The 16,713-nt window shown below is 36.1% G+C and overlaps 1 protein-coding gene across 13 annotated transcripts in view; it reads left to right on the forward strand.

Annotated features, from left to right (window-relative positions):
• The window catches only part of CACNA2D1 (calcium voltage-gated channel auxiliary subunit alpha2delta 1), a 505,873-nt gene that overhangs the window by 99,301 nt on the left and 389,859 nt on the right, over positions 1–16,713 (forward strand). For all 13 annotated transcript variants that reach the window (XM_067042722.1, XM_067042717.1, XM_067042716.1 and 10 more), the window contains one exon: positions 11,243–11,359. In XM_067042722.1, the coding sequence (XP_066898823.1) occupies positions 11,243–11,359 (117 nt within the window). The remainder of the gene's footprint in view (positions 1–11,242; positions 11,360–16,713) is intronic.

A 16,713-nucleotide genomic window follows, 5' to 3' on the forward strand; every position in this document is an offset into this window, starting at 1 on the left:
ATCTTCCTGGACCAGGGCACGAACCCGTGTCTCCTGCATCGGCAGGCGGATTCTCAACCACTGCGCCACCAGGGAAGCCCTAAGGAATTTATTGATTAATTTTTCCTGGAAGTTTATTTTTGAAGTAGAATCATTCTTCAAAGTTATTGTCATAGAATTTCCTGGCTTTTGATTCACTAGTATGATTTCATAAGTTAAAGTTATTTTGAAATCAATACCTTCATATTTTAATATGCTCTCAAAGATGTAAATATGAAATGTGTCTAAATATTGAGCATTCAGAGCTCTTAATTAAGTTAGTATTTACATAATTAATGGTTTCTATAACATAATTATTGTTTTCTGTTTTAAGTGAAGAATTTCTTTTCATTAGTAACTCATGGGATTAACATATTGATGCTTCGACTTTGACATTGTGGTCACGCCATCTTTATGTAAATAGAATATTCATTTTCTAGGTGGTAGAGAGTTTAATCTATTAATCTATTTACAAAAGAAGATACTGTAAAGTAGAATATAATTAATCACTGGAGATTGTGATTAGGGAATCAGCAAGATGCAAAGGCAACAACAGCGTTGGGGAAATCTTCTTTTCTACTCTAGGGAATTCTGTTAAGTAGCTGGATGATGTTAGGATTTCTCTTTACCTACTTGTCAACTGAGGTAAATGGTAACACTCTCCCTTCCTTATAGAAATGTAACAGGGGTAAAAGGGAATATAACAAAAATTTGAGAGCAATAATAGATGCTATGCAGAAGTTAAATGCTTATTACTTTAAAAAATGTAGCTTTATAGTTATATTACTTTTGCAAATGTAATATGACTTTATAAAAGTAATATAACTATTTTATAAAGGTAATATAATTACTTTTCAAATAAAGCTATTTATTTTTATTTCGTATTTTCTGGTTTTATTTAGAGTTGCCTTATTCCCTCACTGATGAAATCAGTTACCACAGTTATGTCAGCAACCTGAGATTGTTATTATTTTTTGGGGAAAACCCCATTTTTTTCTTAGTAGAAGGAAATCTACTTGACTACAGAATGTACTGTCGGTAGAGGCTGTCGACCCCCTTTACCCACTTACTGGAGAATTTAAATAAGAAGCTATTTTTTTAAGACAGTGGTTAATTACTTTCATTTTCAAAGATACAGAATAAACTCTAAGGGGATTTCTAATCTTAGGGTGACTTTCAGTATTTTATTAACAGATTTTTAAGCGAAGTACTATTGTTTCACAAACGTGAATAATGAAAGACTATTGAACATTTTTTTACCTTGCAAATCGCTGCATTAGCAATCAATAATTAACACTTTAAGTTATGCTCCCACTTGAAGGATAAATTATTGGTTATTGTTTCCCCAAATAGAAATCAGATGGTTTGGTAATACTAATTACAGAGAGAGTGATGGGTAGTGGCTGTACTCTTTTCTTGTCTGTGAGCTTCACAGAGGAAAGGGAAGCTAAAAACTCGTAAGTGATGTAGCCAAGTGTTGGCTTCTCTAGAATGAAGATGAATGGCATAAAAGACCATTCGTTATTTGCTAGTGCGCATTCTCAATATGCAACATAGAGCTGCTGCTTTTTTCTCCTGAAGACACCATTAATGTCTTTATATTTAGAGCAGTGGTTCTCAGCTGAGGGCAGTTTTGTCCCCCAGAGACATTTGTCAATACTTGGGAACATCTGTGATTGTCACAACTGGAGGAAGAGGGGATGAGTGATCCTGGCATCTTGTGTATAGAGGCTGAGGATGCTGCTAAACATCTCATAGTGCACAGGACGACTCCACAACAAAGAATTATCTGGTGAAAATGTCCGTAGTGCTGAGGTTGCAAAACTGCTCTAGAAAAACTAAAGAAATTGAGGTAAAAATAAATGTCTGAAATTCTTTAAATGAATACAAAGTTGTAAAAAATTGGATCTCAGCGTTGATAGCTAGCAATTTTACTTTAGGAAAGCCATTTGTTAATAAGGTATGATGGTTAAGGGCAAATTGAACTGCTGCTTTTTAAAATTCTTTTGTTGGCAGTGAAATGAATTTAAGTCATTTGGGGTTAGGGACATTAAACAAGCCACTCACTCAGCCTCTGTTTAATTATTTTTTAATTTAATATTAATAAAATCTGGTATGATCTCTTTTACTTTTAATTGCATATGAATTTTCTGGTCAAAATACATATACAATTCATATACAGCTCCAGATATTCAAAGGGAAACAAGTTAGTTTAATAAGTTACTTCTGGAATTAAACACAAACAAAAAGCCAAATAGGTGGCTTTTATACATATCTTAATATTCTTAATATTTTTTGTTTTAATTCTAAGTATTCTAAGAGACTCAGAAAACTTACCATATGTGTGAGATGTCTCCAACCTAAAAACTGAAGAATTCTTGATGTGAATCTTTTTCATTCTCACCTTAGTCTTTGTTAGATTTATTTTCCCTATTCCAGCAATGACCCCTAGTATTTTTTTTTTTTTTCCTGTGGTATGCGGGCCTCTCGCTGTTGTGGCCTCTCCTGTTGTGGAGCACAGGCTCTGGATACACAGGCTCAGCGGCCATGGCTCACGGGCCCAGCCTTTCCGCGGCATGTAGGATCTTCCCAGACCAGGGCACGAACCCGTGTCCCCTGCATCAGCAGGCGGATTCTCAACCACTGCGCCACCAGGGAAGCCCTGACCCCTAGTATTTCACTTGTAGTTTTGGTTAAAAATAATCACCTGTTCCTATGTGTAGTATGGAGAAAGTGAACAGGCATGTTTATGGTTGTCTCTTGTTCTGTTCCTTCTTACATTTTTAATATGTTGCTCAAAAGTGTCACCATCAAATTCTTGTTACTAGGAACTAGGGCAAGTAGCAGTATATGCTGTGGAAGGGTCGTCAATTCTGACTTAATTCTTCCTAAATAATCTTCCTCAAGATAATGTCCCATTTGAAACGTGATGCTGCCCCAGCTAAGAAGCAATATCATATCAAATAGAATGAATAGAAGGAGTAGGGAAAGTATTATCAAACTCTTGTGTATGATGTTAGAATGCCTGTTTAATGTAGTTATCACAGGAAAAGCATGCACTGTAAACCGGAGAACAAGACATATTGTATATGTGTGTGTGCATTTATGCATATTTGCATATATGTACATAACTGTGTATACATGTATACATATATATGTATATGTATGCGTGTATGTATGTGTGTGTATATATATATATACATATATATATGTATTCGGATCATGTTTATAGTAAACAAGCCTATGTTATAGTTTGAATTCTTCCTTTGTACTAATTGCTGTAATAGGCACTGGAAGTTCTGAGCTAGGAGTCAGTACAAAACAGCTTGGCGTTGACTCCTTAGTAAAATACAAACCAATACCCTGAATTTTAAAATTTTTTTTAATTTTTATTTTTTTTTTGTGGTACGCGGGCCTCTCACTGTTGTGGCCTCTCCCGTTGAGGAGCACAGGCTCCAGACACGCAGGCTCAGCGGCCAAGGCTCACGGGCCCAGCCGCTCCGCGGCATGTGGGATCTTCCCGGACCGGGGCACGAACCTGTGTCCCCTGCATCGGCCAGCGGACTCTCAACCACTGCGCCACCAGGGAAGCCCTACCCTGAATTTTATAGCTCTTCGTAATAGTATCTCAATTTGCTTTTCAATATTGTCCAATAATTCCTTGTATCACACACATTCAGATTTCTTTCTCTCCTTATTAGTGCAGATTTCATCTGAAACGTTGCTGTAATACCATCTTTCACCGTGTTTTTTGACTATCATAACCCATGTGATTTAATTCCCTCTGAATTCTGACAGCACAATTTTCTATACCTCTAATATTTTTCCTCATATTGATCATTACCTTATTTTGTACATTTATTATTAGGATCTAATTATCATTCAGGTGTTGTGTTTATATTTCATTATGTAACTGCCTAGGTCTTTACATAGCCTCATTTGTTTTTGGTTCAGAGTAGATATTGATTTTAAATTACAAGGAAGCCCTCGTTAAAGTAAGCATTCACATTCCTAGGAAAGACTGACATAGTGCCAGTGTCACTGTCCATTCAGTCATTCATGCCATCAATATTCACTGAGTGCTCATTGCATGCTAGGCACTATACTATGTGCTGGACTGTACCAGTGAACAAAATGGGCAAAAGTCTCTGTCCTCTTGACACTAACATTGTGGTTAAGAGAAATAGGAAATATATAATAAACACGATACTTAATATGTTAGATGGTGTTTGCATATGCTTAAAGGTAGCGAAATAGAAATCTAAAGCCATAAAAATTTCTAAGGTAGTATGGTGGGGGAGGGAGGTCCAAGAGGGAGGGAATGTATGTGTGTGTGTAGCTGAGTTCACTTCATTGTACAGCAGAGACTAACACAACATTGTAAAGGAAGTATACCCCAATTAAAAACAAAAAAAAACAGAAGTAGGTTATTGGGGAAAGAAAAAAAAGGAGGGGGGCTGTAATTTACCTAAAATGAAGTTGTAGACTATCAAATTTGATTCTTTTAATGATATTAATATAATGCCTTTCATCTTATTAGATGAATGCTTATATCTTCATAAATTTATGCAAACTGTATTGGGTTAATATATTTCAATAGTTGGTGCTGGCATTACTTTTTTACCCAACTGTGTTAGCTGACGTAACTGACTGTATAATAGAACTAATGCATTTCAAAAGCTTGACTTTTGTTTAAGAGATTGCATTATTCACTTTTTTAATCAAAGGGCAAGAGGAAAGAGTTTGAAGAGCTTAGGGGTTAACTAGGAAATACTGCATATTTTTTATGGCAAAGTTCACTTTTAAAAATTCAGCTAATTTTCAAAGGAGGAAGGTAGGTGTTGGTTTTTTTCTTTGTTTTTGGTAAAATATATTCCAACATCAATTCAGATTTAGTGTCACTAGTTACTCTTTACCATAGATAAAGGACTCTTCCCATATCTCAACATCTCTCTGTGTTGGCCCGCTTAGATGATGATGAGATTTATGGTAAATTAAAAGAAAGACTTTACTTTTGAATCGTAAAATTTCTTAAGGGAACTTTCATCCTTGAAAGTGACCAAGAAAGAAAATTATATCATACTTTTATGTTAATGCGTCTTTTAGAAACAAGACTTTCTAAGTTGCTAGGGAACATGTATTTCAAAAGCCCGTGGAACAGTTAATAAAGAAAAAAAAAAACAAACCAAACCATCCCACATTGCAAAGTTCAACTAAAAGTAAAACGTGATTTTGTGACTATCTAAAGCAGTTGAGGGGACAGTGAATCTCTTTTCCTGCCTGCATTAGTATTGAAGTTACATGAGTTTAGCCAATAAAGATAGTGAAGTTAGAATGATGATGAGGGTTATATTGTAACATTTTCTCTTAATCCCACCTTTCATTATTATGAGGTGGAATCATATTTATTCACCCAATTCATATATATTTTTGTACAGTATGCCGTCTATTCTTTATATTTTTAGCTCATCTGTCTAAAATTTCTGTTCAGAATCCTACACAATTATGAAGGTTATAATGGGAGTCCTGAGATAATTTCATTATATCATAAAGTCTAACGGAAATTGTACATTTCTCACGCTAGAGCTCATTTTTCATTTCAGTGAAAGGAATCTGGCGACTAATGAAATGGACATGCAAAGTAGTAATTAATAAATAATGTTAATCACAACTTACAAAAATGCTTCTTAGCATTTTTAGTTTTTGGTAGAGTGAATCACTTGGGGAGTGTATCATAGAACTACCTGTAAAAGAAAAATAAAGGTAGTACATTTAAGGGAACTCAGGAAGAGCCTGGGTTTCAGCCAGAATTCAAGGCATTTAGAAGATAGTTTGGGCAGTGGAAGGGAAGGTCCACAGCCAAGGCAGCCCCAAAGGCTGAGTATTGTTTGCCTCTCAGCTGGGGGCTCTTCACAGCTAACTCACTGTGTTAGTTTTCTCTTGTTAGTGTGACAAATTACTATATATTTATTGGCATAACACAGATCTATTATGTTACAGTACTATAGATCAGAAGTCCTTTCCTTGGCTCATGGCCCCTTTCCTCCCTCTTGAAAGCCAGCAACACGGGCTGATTTCTTCTCACGCTGCCATCTCTCTGGTTTTCTTTTGCATGGTTACATTTTCCTCTTCCATTTTTAGGACCTTTGTGATTACATTGTACTCACCAGGACAATACAGGATAATCTCTCTCTCTCTCTTTTTTTTTTTTTTTTTTTTTTGCTGTACGCGGGCCTCTCAGTGCTGTGGCCTCTCCCGTCGTGGAGCACAGGCTCGGGATGCGCAGGCTCAGCGGCCATGGCTCACGGGCCCAGCCGCTCCGTAGCATGTGGGATTTTCCCGGACTGGGGCACGAACCCTTGTCCCCTGCATTGGCAGGCAGACTCTCAACCACTGAGCCACCAGGGAAGCCCCAGGATAATCTCTTTAAGTGCAGCTGATTAGCAAAACTTCTTATGCAAACTTAATTCCCCTTTGCCATGTAACAACAATAGTCACAGGTTCTAGAGATTACGATGTGAGTATCTTTGGAAGGTCATTATTCTACCACAGCCATCACTTATGTCACTCAATAGTATCTGAAGACTGTTTTCCTCCTTTCTCCTTCTCACTTTTGATGCTGCTTCTGCCCTTGATCCATCCAACTGTCATCCTATGGTGAGAGAATCTGATTGGTTCAATATATTATCCTTGCTTATACGGATCCTTTGTACCTGACTCCTCACAGGCCATTAATTCAGAAATTAGCTGCTTCAAGGTCTGACATGCCCTGATGCAATTAGGTAGGGGCCAAGGGCAAGGTCTTACATTAGAATATTGCTACCCATTTGTAAAGAAACTCCTGTTTCATCAGGGACTGTCCAAGGAGAAACTTCCTTCAGAAAGATGGCAGAGGTCTTGATGGCTTGTACAGGGCAAGTTCCATTGGAGGGAAGTAAATGTAAAAGCACTGAGGGAAGGGGCTGTCAAAATTTTCATATTTAAAATTTAATATGCAGAAATTTGACTTTGTTTCTCTTTAGGGAACTTAACTTACCATGGGCTGCCATTCTCTCTCCCAGGAGGGGAAAAAAGTTAGTCTCAGCATTTCAAGGTTAGTCTCTTTCAGTTTAACACAGCCTCTTGTGGTCACTTATGTTTTCAATAAATTCTGAGTTCCAACTCTCTTTCATTATTCTCTGATTTTCTTAACTTTTCTCCTGGGCATCTGGGTACAAGGGGAAACTTATGTGGCAAGATATCTGGTGTATTTGCTCTCTTCTGTTCTCTTGATATGGTTATTAATATAATTGCTGCTGAGAACTTGGCCAGTCTCTCCCGCCTGTGTAGGGTGCCTCAGCTCTGGATGATTGTCACTATCGTCCTTCAGCTGGACCTCTGCTTTCCACTGTCCATCTCTGTCTCTGCATTAGGATCCCCCTGAACCCGCACCGAGACGGTCTCCTAGCACACATACTGATCCTTAATTCTCAGCTACTTTTCTTGTTCATCCGAAGGGGCTTTCCTATTTCTCTACATCCTGCTGAAGCCAAGGAAGGTCCTGGGCCTACAGTGGCACTGCAGATCCCCTTTACCTAAACGTGACACATTATCATGTCGCCTGCTGCTCTAGGCAGTGGTTTGCTCCTGAATGACGTGAAGTGGGATTTAAACTCCCTCCACTCTGATATTCCAAAGCCTGAAACCTACTGTTCTCACTAATACAATGGTTAATTAAAGGTATTTTTTAGATTTCTTAAAGTGAGTAAATGATGTATGTGAAACACCTCAGCGTAGCTGCCTGAATGTGATTGCTAATATAATCGTCTAGGTCATCCAAAACTTGGAAGCCTGTCTAGCTTTTAGTAAACACCTCTGGGGTATTGGTATTATTTCATGGCATAATTCCATGTTGTAATACTAAGTATTATGACTTCTGAAACATTTCTTTAGGTATGTTTACTAAGCGATTATATTAATGAGTGATGTCACTTTTTAGATATTACATATGAAGTAATTTTTAAATGTATTATTCTGAAAAACCATGGACTTATTTAGAGCAGAGAGACTTAGAAAGACGTTTCCAGTGAAGAGGGTAGGGAAACCATAGTCTCTGTTTTCATCACGGCAAAACCTGGCCTGTGAATTTAGTAGTGAAAGAACATTAAAGCCAGTTAATTAAGATTGTAGGAAAGAAAGAATGTACAAGCAACAAGTATTCTTTTTTTTTTGTGGTATGCCGGCCTCTCACTGTTGTGGCCTCTCCCGTTGCGGAGCACAGGCTCCGGACGCGCAGGCTCAGCGGCCATGGGTCACGGGCCCAGCCGCTCCGCAGCATGTGGGATCCTCCCAGACCGGGGCACTAACCTGCGTCCCCTGCACCGGCAGGCGGACTCTCAACCACTGCGCCACCAGGGAAGGCTGCAACAGGTATTCTTTTTGTCAAAACTAGTGCCAAGGGTGGCAGTGAGAAGGTTTGAACTATACAAAAAATTAAAGCATATTAATATATCAGTCAGGAGCAAAAAGATCCTGTCTTGAATTCTCTTTATGTGCTGCGTTCTTTCTAGTAGAAGAAATGGAAACCAATGTCACATAGAGTGTGAGGAGTTGACATGTGATTTGAATTGAGCTCTATCTGGTGCCAGAAACTCATATTATTTCCACCATGCTGTTTTTCTTGCAGGAAAAACATTGGGTAAAATGGTAAAGCAGATAATTAATTTTTTAAAAAGGAAAAAAAAAAAACTAGGGAGAGGAAAAGAAAAGACACTTTAGACTCTGTTTAAAATATTCATATGTTACCATGTTAAATATTGTAGAAATGTGGTTTATTATAGTGGTGGAAAGAATTACAGATATCTGTAAATTATGGAAATATATCATGTTAAACATCCATGTGAAACCTTCTACTCTGAAAATTGTTTACTAAACATACACCAGGATACTTTTTGAGAGCCTTCACAGTATCTCATGCAACAGAAAAGAATATTGCATTCTTTGAAACCAGAAGCAAGGTCCAGTTCTTTTGGTGGGGGCAGTTATATGGTTCTAATTCATTTTTAATACAAAGAAAACATTTCAAATGTGATTTTATACATAGAAAAGTATACAGTAGGATATTTACATTGGGGATCTAGACTTAAGCTTCCTTTCCTTTATTTATTATAGTTTATTTGCAACCTAGACCTTATTTTTTATTTTCTATGCATTTGAAAATTACACCATAAACAGAACTTGTGAGAATATTCTGTATCTATTTGAGAATATACATATACTTGAACTAAAATTATTTCTTCTGATTTATAATTCATTCATTCTTTATAGCACCTGTAATGTGTCTGGCATACATAGATAATGACTAATAAATGCCATTAACTGTAGTATATAATGCGAAGTAGAGATTGTGCGTCCTGAACTAATCTTTACCAACTCTCAATTCTATTCGAGTTCCTATACCACAGGAAGGAGGTTAGACTTCAGACAGAAATGGACAAGATATTAATGGTACAAAGCACAACTGCCTTTCACACCAATTAGCTATATCCGTTTTGCTGCAAAGAACTAAATATCCTGGATCAGTTAAAGTGATGTTGAGGTTTATCAGTTTTTACTCCAAAATCAATTCGTCTATTCAGGAGTACATGTTCCTGGATGGCATTTTAGGCTGAAATGAAAGAGGCAGCCTTGGGTTGGAGGGAGTTCTTCATAGATAACCTGGGTCTTTAAAAATAGGACTCAATAATCTACTTATCAGTAGAAGAAAGCAGAAGCAATCCAGTAATATGCAGGAATCCTGAATGAAACTAAATATGGGAATTTTATATGACTAAGTTATTGTGCCTTGAGTAGTTGGAATGGAAACCTACAAGGTCAAAATTCAAACAAATGTGAGAAAAGCCTCACGGTTTGAAAAGGATAATTTTAGCAGTAACAGTTTGATTGAAATCTTAAAAAACTATTGATTAGTTTATTAATTTAATTATAGTTAATTGTTTGTAATTTATTAATTAAAATATTGGTATGTTTTTAATCACTTAAATAAAAAGGTATAACTTCATGTAAAACCAAAATACTTAAAAAAATAAATATTAGCATATGTATTTGTGTCCTTTTGAAGCCAGTGTTCACCAGCAGCATCCATGCTCAGCTGGGAACAGGCTGTAGAACCTGTTGGTAGTAACACAGAATGCTGGCGTTATGCCAGTAAAAAGCAGGGTTGAACTGGTTCCTGCTTGTGCCTGGTTTCACTTCACATAAGACGGTAGAAACCTGCCAGTCCCTGGCTTTCAAAGATGGTTTAGTCATGCATGTGCAACCCATCTGTTGGATGCATAAGGGATTTCCTTCTCAGCTCAGCCCTCCAGTCACAAACACAGTCACTATTTATTTATTTTTTTCCCTCCTTTCTTTAATTCTTCCTCTCTTGCCAGGAGAGTACAGGCTCGGTAAACCAGGTGCATCTTATTGCCACTGTGGGGAATTTCTTCCATAAACACTGACGTGAGCCAGAATCATAGTTGTTTTCCTATTGCTGTCTAGCTTACTTTCAGTATAGTTTTATTTGGTGAGTTAAAAAAAAATTCAATTTCATAGTAAAAATGTTTATACTATTACAGCTTTAACCAAACTTCAATGTAGAGCTCAGTGACCTTCCTCTTCTCTGAAATGAAGCTCCCTGTGTCACCAGGATAAACCTGAGCAGGGGAGGGGTTTCATTCTCCGTGTCTTTCTTTCTGGTCCTAAAGCTTAGCAGCATAGTCTTTAGCCTCAGTGATTGCAGCGAGGGAAAAAGTGCAAGTCTCCCTCATCACCGTATCGCATTCTCCTTCCCCCGACCTTTGTTCACTGCACACATCCTCCACGTTTGACCTCCTGTGCTTAAATTCTCCTTCTGTTTTCTAGAATGACCTCCCTCTTTCTTTAAAATGCTGAAGGCAGTTAAAACCAGGTTTTGAGGTTGGGGGTACAACTTCAGGTCACAAAATTGCATACACAAACCACTGTGGTACAAGATGTTTTACAACCTGTTAACGTGACACACTATTTTGGTGAGCTTGTGGTCTTACAGCAAATTGATATTTATATATATATTTCGGACACACCTAAACTCAGAAAAGATCAAGATGAAGAAAGGAAAGGGGTTGCCCTTCAAATCAATTGTTTATGGTTTTAAATATATTCTAATGTGCATTTAGGAGCCAAATAAGCAATTATTGTTCTTATTTATTTTCCCTTCATACAGATTTATGAGAAGTACCAAGATTTGTATACTGTGGAACCAAATAATGCACGCCAGCTGGTGGAAATTGCAGCCAGGGATATTGAGAAACTTCTGAGCAACAGATCCAAAGCCCTGGTGGTGAGTTTAAATTGTATCTGCTCATTTTATTATTTTCCATTACTCATTTATTATTTATCTTTCATGTTTTATTTGGAGGTTTTCTTCAGTATGCTTTCTTTACCTGAGAAACTGAGTTCATAAAAGATGAACTATGAACACCAAATAGTGAGTTAGCTTATATCTAATTATTAGTTTATTTTTTATATTAGGTGATTTAAATACAGAGAAATCATAATTTAATTGGTACCTAATCTTTTTATGCATATATTAGTTATGATGCATAATAATCATGTTTAAATCGATCATACAATGTAAAACCCATGAATATTGCCAGCATCCTTAAAGCTGCCTTTGTAGTACTTTCCTATCTCATCACCCTGCCTCCGTGCCAGAGGTAGCCAATATGCTAGACATTTCATTACTCATTTCTTTGCTCTCTAAAAGTAGCTGTACCTCACATAAATGTTTTGCTAAACATGTGTTAGCTTGCTTGTTTATCAGCTTTATTAAAATCACATTATGCTATATGTAGTCATCAGCCACTTGCATTATTCTGTCAACATTATGTTTGCATGATTTATCTAGATGTTTGTGCTTAGCTTTAATTCATTTTTATTCATGGTAAAATAGTATTTTCTGAGGATATATCTTAATTTATTCATTTATTCTCTGCTTGTAAATTATTATTTGGATTGTTTCCAAATAGGTGCTACCATGAACAGGGTGGCTACATTTTCTTGGAACAGGTCTCCTGGTACACATGTGCAAGAATATCTGTAGGGTCAGTACGTGACAGTAGAACTACCTGACTGTAGAGTAGTCACAAAATCACCTTTATACAAGTATGACAATGATTTTCCCAAATAGTTGCATCAATTTTGACCTCCACTAGCAATATTTGAGTCCGCATTGGTCCATATTCTGGCTGATAAGTGGCAATATCAGACTTCTTAATTATAGGTAACCAAATGGGTACCAAATGGTACCTCTGCTTATTACTAATGAGGTGGACATCTTGTTTTATATTCACTGGCCATTCTTGTTTCCTCATCAGTGACATATCTCTTCATACCTTTTGTACATTTTAATTGTTTATATTGATTTGTAAGTTATCTATTCTTGATGGTAATTTATTTAAGTTACATGTGGTACAAATATCTTTTTCCAGTTTGTGACTTGTGTTTTCATTGTCTTTATGGTATATTTTGATAAAGTAGGTTCTCAATTCTGATGCAAAGTCAACTTTAAAAAAATTATTAGTATTTTGGGGTGTGTTTTGTTTAAGAAAGCCTTCCCTACCCTGAGGTTATAAATATTTTTTAAGTATTCTAAAAGGTTCCATTTCTTTCAGATTTATTTAACCTACCTACAGCTAATATTAGTACATACTTTTGAAAAATAATTTTATAAACTTATTTATTTATTTTTGGCTGCTTTGGTTCTTCGTTGCTATGTGCGGCTTTCTCTAGTTACGGCAAGTGGGGGCTACTCTTTGTTGTGGTGTGTGGGCTTCTCATTGCGGTGGCTTCTCTTGTTGCAGAGCATGGGCTCTAGGGTGCGCGGGCTTCAGTAGTTGTGGCACGCGGGCTCAGTAGTTGTGGCTCACAGGCCCTAGAGCACAGGCTCAATAGTTGTGGTGCACGAGTTTAGTTGCTCCAGGGCATGTGGGATCTTCCCGGACCAGGCCTCGAACCCATGTCCCCTGTATTGGCAGGCAGATTCTTAACCACTGAGCCACCAGGGAAACCTTAGTATATAGTTTTAAGTTGCAATTCAAATTATATTTTTTTCTAATCAGTTTTCCTGGGGCCATTTATTAAATAGTTTACCTTCCCCCAGTGAAGCCCATTTATCAAGCTGGTAGACATACCTTCTCACCATGTTCCTCTTCAAAAGGATCTTGAGTATTCTTGAACCTTCATACTGTATCTAAATTTTAGACTCAGCATGCTATTATGCCAAAAAATCTTTACTGGGGTTTTGAATGGTATTGCGTTGACTCAGACCAAATTTGGAAGAATTGATATCATTATGATATTTTGTCTTTCTGTTGATAAACATGATATTCTTTCCACTTAGCTACTTTAATGCCATTTAATAAAGTTTAAAAATTTCTTCATAAAGTTCTTATGCATCTTTCGTTAAAAGTAATGCTGGAGCTGAAGTTTAGCTCCTCTTATTCTACAGATCTCAGCACTGTTACAGGTGTTTGTTCCAGGATAACTCTGAATTCCCTGTTTACTTATCACTTACAGCTCAGATTTTTAGCTTAATGTGTTATATATATATCTTGGCACTCAGAAATTGTCCTTGTTTTTTTTTTGGCCCTTATACATTTTTATGTTTCTTAAAATATCCAGGATCTTGTTGAAATAGGAGGGGCCTTTGGAATATTTGGTATGCCATCTTGCCAGAAGTTGAAACACTTAATTTCTTTTTAATTGATGTATAGTTAATTTACAGTGTAGTGCTAATTTCTGCTGTACAGCAAAGTGACTCAGTTATACACATATATACCCTTTTTTTGATTATTTTTTTCCATTATGGTTTATCCCAGCATACTGGGTATAGTTCCCTGTGCTCTACAGTAGGACCTTGTCGTTTATCTATTCTAAATGTAATAGTTTGCCTCTACTAACTGCAAACTCCCAGTCTATCATTCTCCCTTCCCTCCTGCCCCTTGGCAACCACAGGTCTGCTGTCTATGTCTGTGAGTCTGTTTCTGTTTTGTAGATTGGTTCATTTATGCCATATTTTAGATTCCACATGTAAGTGATATCATATGGTATTTGTCTTTCTCTTTCTGACTTTACTTCACTTAGTATGATAATCTTTAGTTGCTTCTTTGTTGCTGCATATGGCATTATTTTGTTCCTTTTTATGGCTGAGTAGTATTCCATTGTATATACGTACCACATCTTCTTCATCTGTCAATGGACTTTTAGGTTGTTTCCATGTTTTGGCTATTGTGAATACTGCTGCTATGAACATAGGGGGTGCCTTTATCTTTTTGAATTATAGTTTTGTCTGGGTATATGCCCAGGAGTGGGATTGCTGGATCATATGCTAACTCTGTTTTGAGTTTTCTGATGAACCTCCATACTGTTTTCCATAGTGGCTACACCAATTTACACTCTCACCAACAGTGTAGGAGGGTTCCCTTTTCTCCACACCCTCTCCAGCATTTGTTACTTGCAGACTTTTTAATGGTGGCCATTTTGATTGGTGTGAGATGGTACCTCATTGTAGTTTTGATTTGCATTTCTCTAATAATTAGTGATGCTGAGCATTTTTTCATGTGCCTGCTGGCCATCTGTATGTCTTCTTTGGAGAAAAGTCTATTAAGGTCTTCTATGAAACAATTTTGAAGAAATTTATAAATGGTAAGGTAAACTTTCATGACTGAAAGATTCAAAGCATTATTATCTTCAATTATGGGTATGTGAATACCCTTTTAAAGCATCATTTATGGATATAATATGTTTTCATTAAACATTTATCTAATAGAAATTAGGTACTTTCTACTTAAGTGATTAATATTTACTAATGACAACTGAAAATGATTCCATTTATATTGATTTTTATCAGCTTACATTTTTTTCTCCAGATGTAGAAAGCAGGTAATCTGGATATCACAGTCCTTTGAAAAAGGTCATAGAAGGAAGTAGGATGTATCTTGCCTTAATTGGATTAAAATGGGAGCCTAATGAGACTTTCTTTTTTATCATTTGGAATTGAAGGTCTAGATACCTGGTGCATTATTTGAGTCCTGTGCAATCAGTGAATATCTTAAGCACATAATGGCAGAATACAGAAAACACAATGACTAATTAAATGTAGAATTATTTAGATTTTATGTGAGGGAGAAGGATTCATGTTTGTTTTCAAACTAGATTCTTTATTTAACTTTTTTGATTCTATGAAAATAAAATACATTATTTGGAAGAGAAATATTTTGAGTCTAATTGAAAAACAGGTGCTGTATTGTATTGTAAATGAATGCAAGATGGCATTATTAATTTACTTCTATTTTGTTGGAGGCTTATACTCAGACTTCTGGATTAAAGGAGCTTTAATTTATCTGGGTGGGGTACCAACGTAATTACATAAATAAATATATTGGAAAATATCTTGAATATACAAATTTGAGGTAGATCATAAAATTTAATGTCGGATCTTACTGAGTGTTTACCAAGTAGCATTACCTGATTATTTCTCACAATAATGCTGTGCTCTAGACAACATTATTAGTCTCATTTTTCAATGAGGAAGCTGGATCTTTGAGGATTCCTTTAACTTGCCCAAGGAAATGTATTTAACAAGCAATGCAGGCCAGTGTTTCTCAAACTTTAATGTGCATTTGGTTCACCCCTGGCTCTTGTTAAAATGCAGATTTCTATTCAGTAGATCTGGTCAGAGATGCTGTATTTTTAATAAGCTCCCAGGTGATGGTCCTGGTACAAAGACTATATTTTGAGTAGTAAGAATGTAAGAGGATTCAAATTCAGGTGTGTCCAACTTTAAGTTCTCATTCTTACCTATTACACAAATATATCCTTCGGCCTAAAGAAGTGTATAATCATAACTAGGAAGAAACAAAGGCTAAGTAGTATGCTGTAAACTACTGTTCATTCAGACTGATTAAGAATTGGATGTGGCAGTTGATAGAATATTCTGGAACGGTATGAATTTGTCAGTGAATCCCATATCAGTGAAGCACTTTCAAAAAATGATTCAATGAAATAAAATATACGGTATTTAAAAAAAATTCATTTTTATTTGAATGTGAAGACTTAAAACTGTTACTGTTTTTTAGCATCAAGGTTCTCAGCGTAAGATACCTTTGAAAATATAGATATAAAATCTGTGAAAGAGAAGTAAATAGAACTGTTTTTTCTTACATATGTACTAAATAAATTACCTAACAGTTTATGTTTAATTCAGCTTTTTTAAAAAGAAGATGAACTAGAGATTTTTTTTTAGTAGAATGATTACTCTTCAGTATCTGCAATAATTTTTTTGTGCATGCATGTACACAGTTTTTATGTATTTGGACATTAAAATTTTAATTCTGTCTTTTATAGCCTGTTGATTAAAAACTAAAATACCACTTATTTCATTGCTTTATGCTTACCTTGTGTTAGTTATATGTTTAAACTACTTTGACTAATATTTTCTTTTTCAATTTCAGCATTTATTTTAACTTTTTATTCACATTCATTTTGTGCCATGATCTTTGATCTGTTCCTTCAAACCAGCTTTAGGAAGAGCTGAAAGAGAAATTGATTAAAAAAAAAAAATCACTTGCTTTTGTACTAAACCCATCCCTTTGCTAACAAAACAGAGTTTGCACTCAAATAGTTGTTTATTTG

This window comes from Kogia breviceps, chromosome 9, assembly GCF_026419965.1.
Source record: "Kogia breviceps isolate mKogBre1 chromosome 9, mKogBre1 haplotype 1, whole genome shotgun sequence".
In the NCBI taxonomy this organism is placed as follows: Eukaryota; Metazoa; Chordata; class Mammalia; order Artiodactyla; family Physeteridae; genus Kogia; species Kogia breviceps.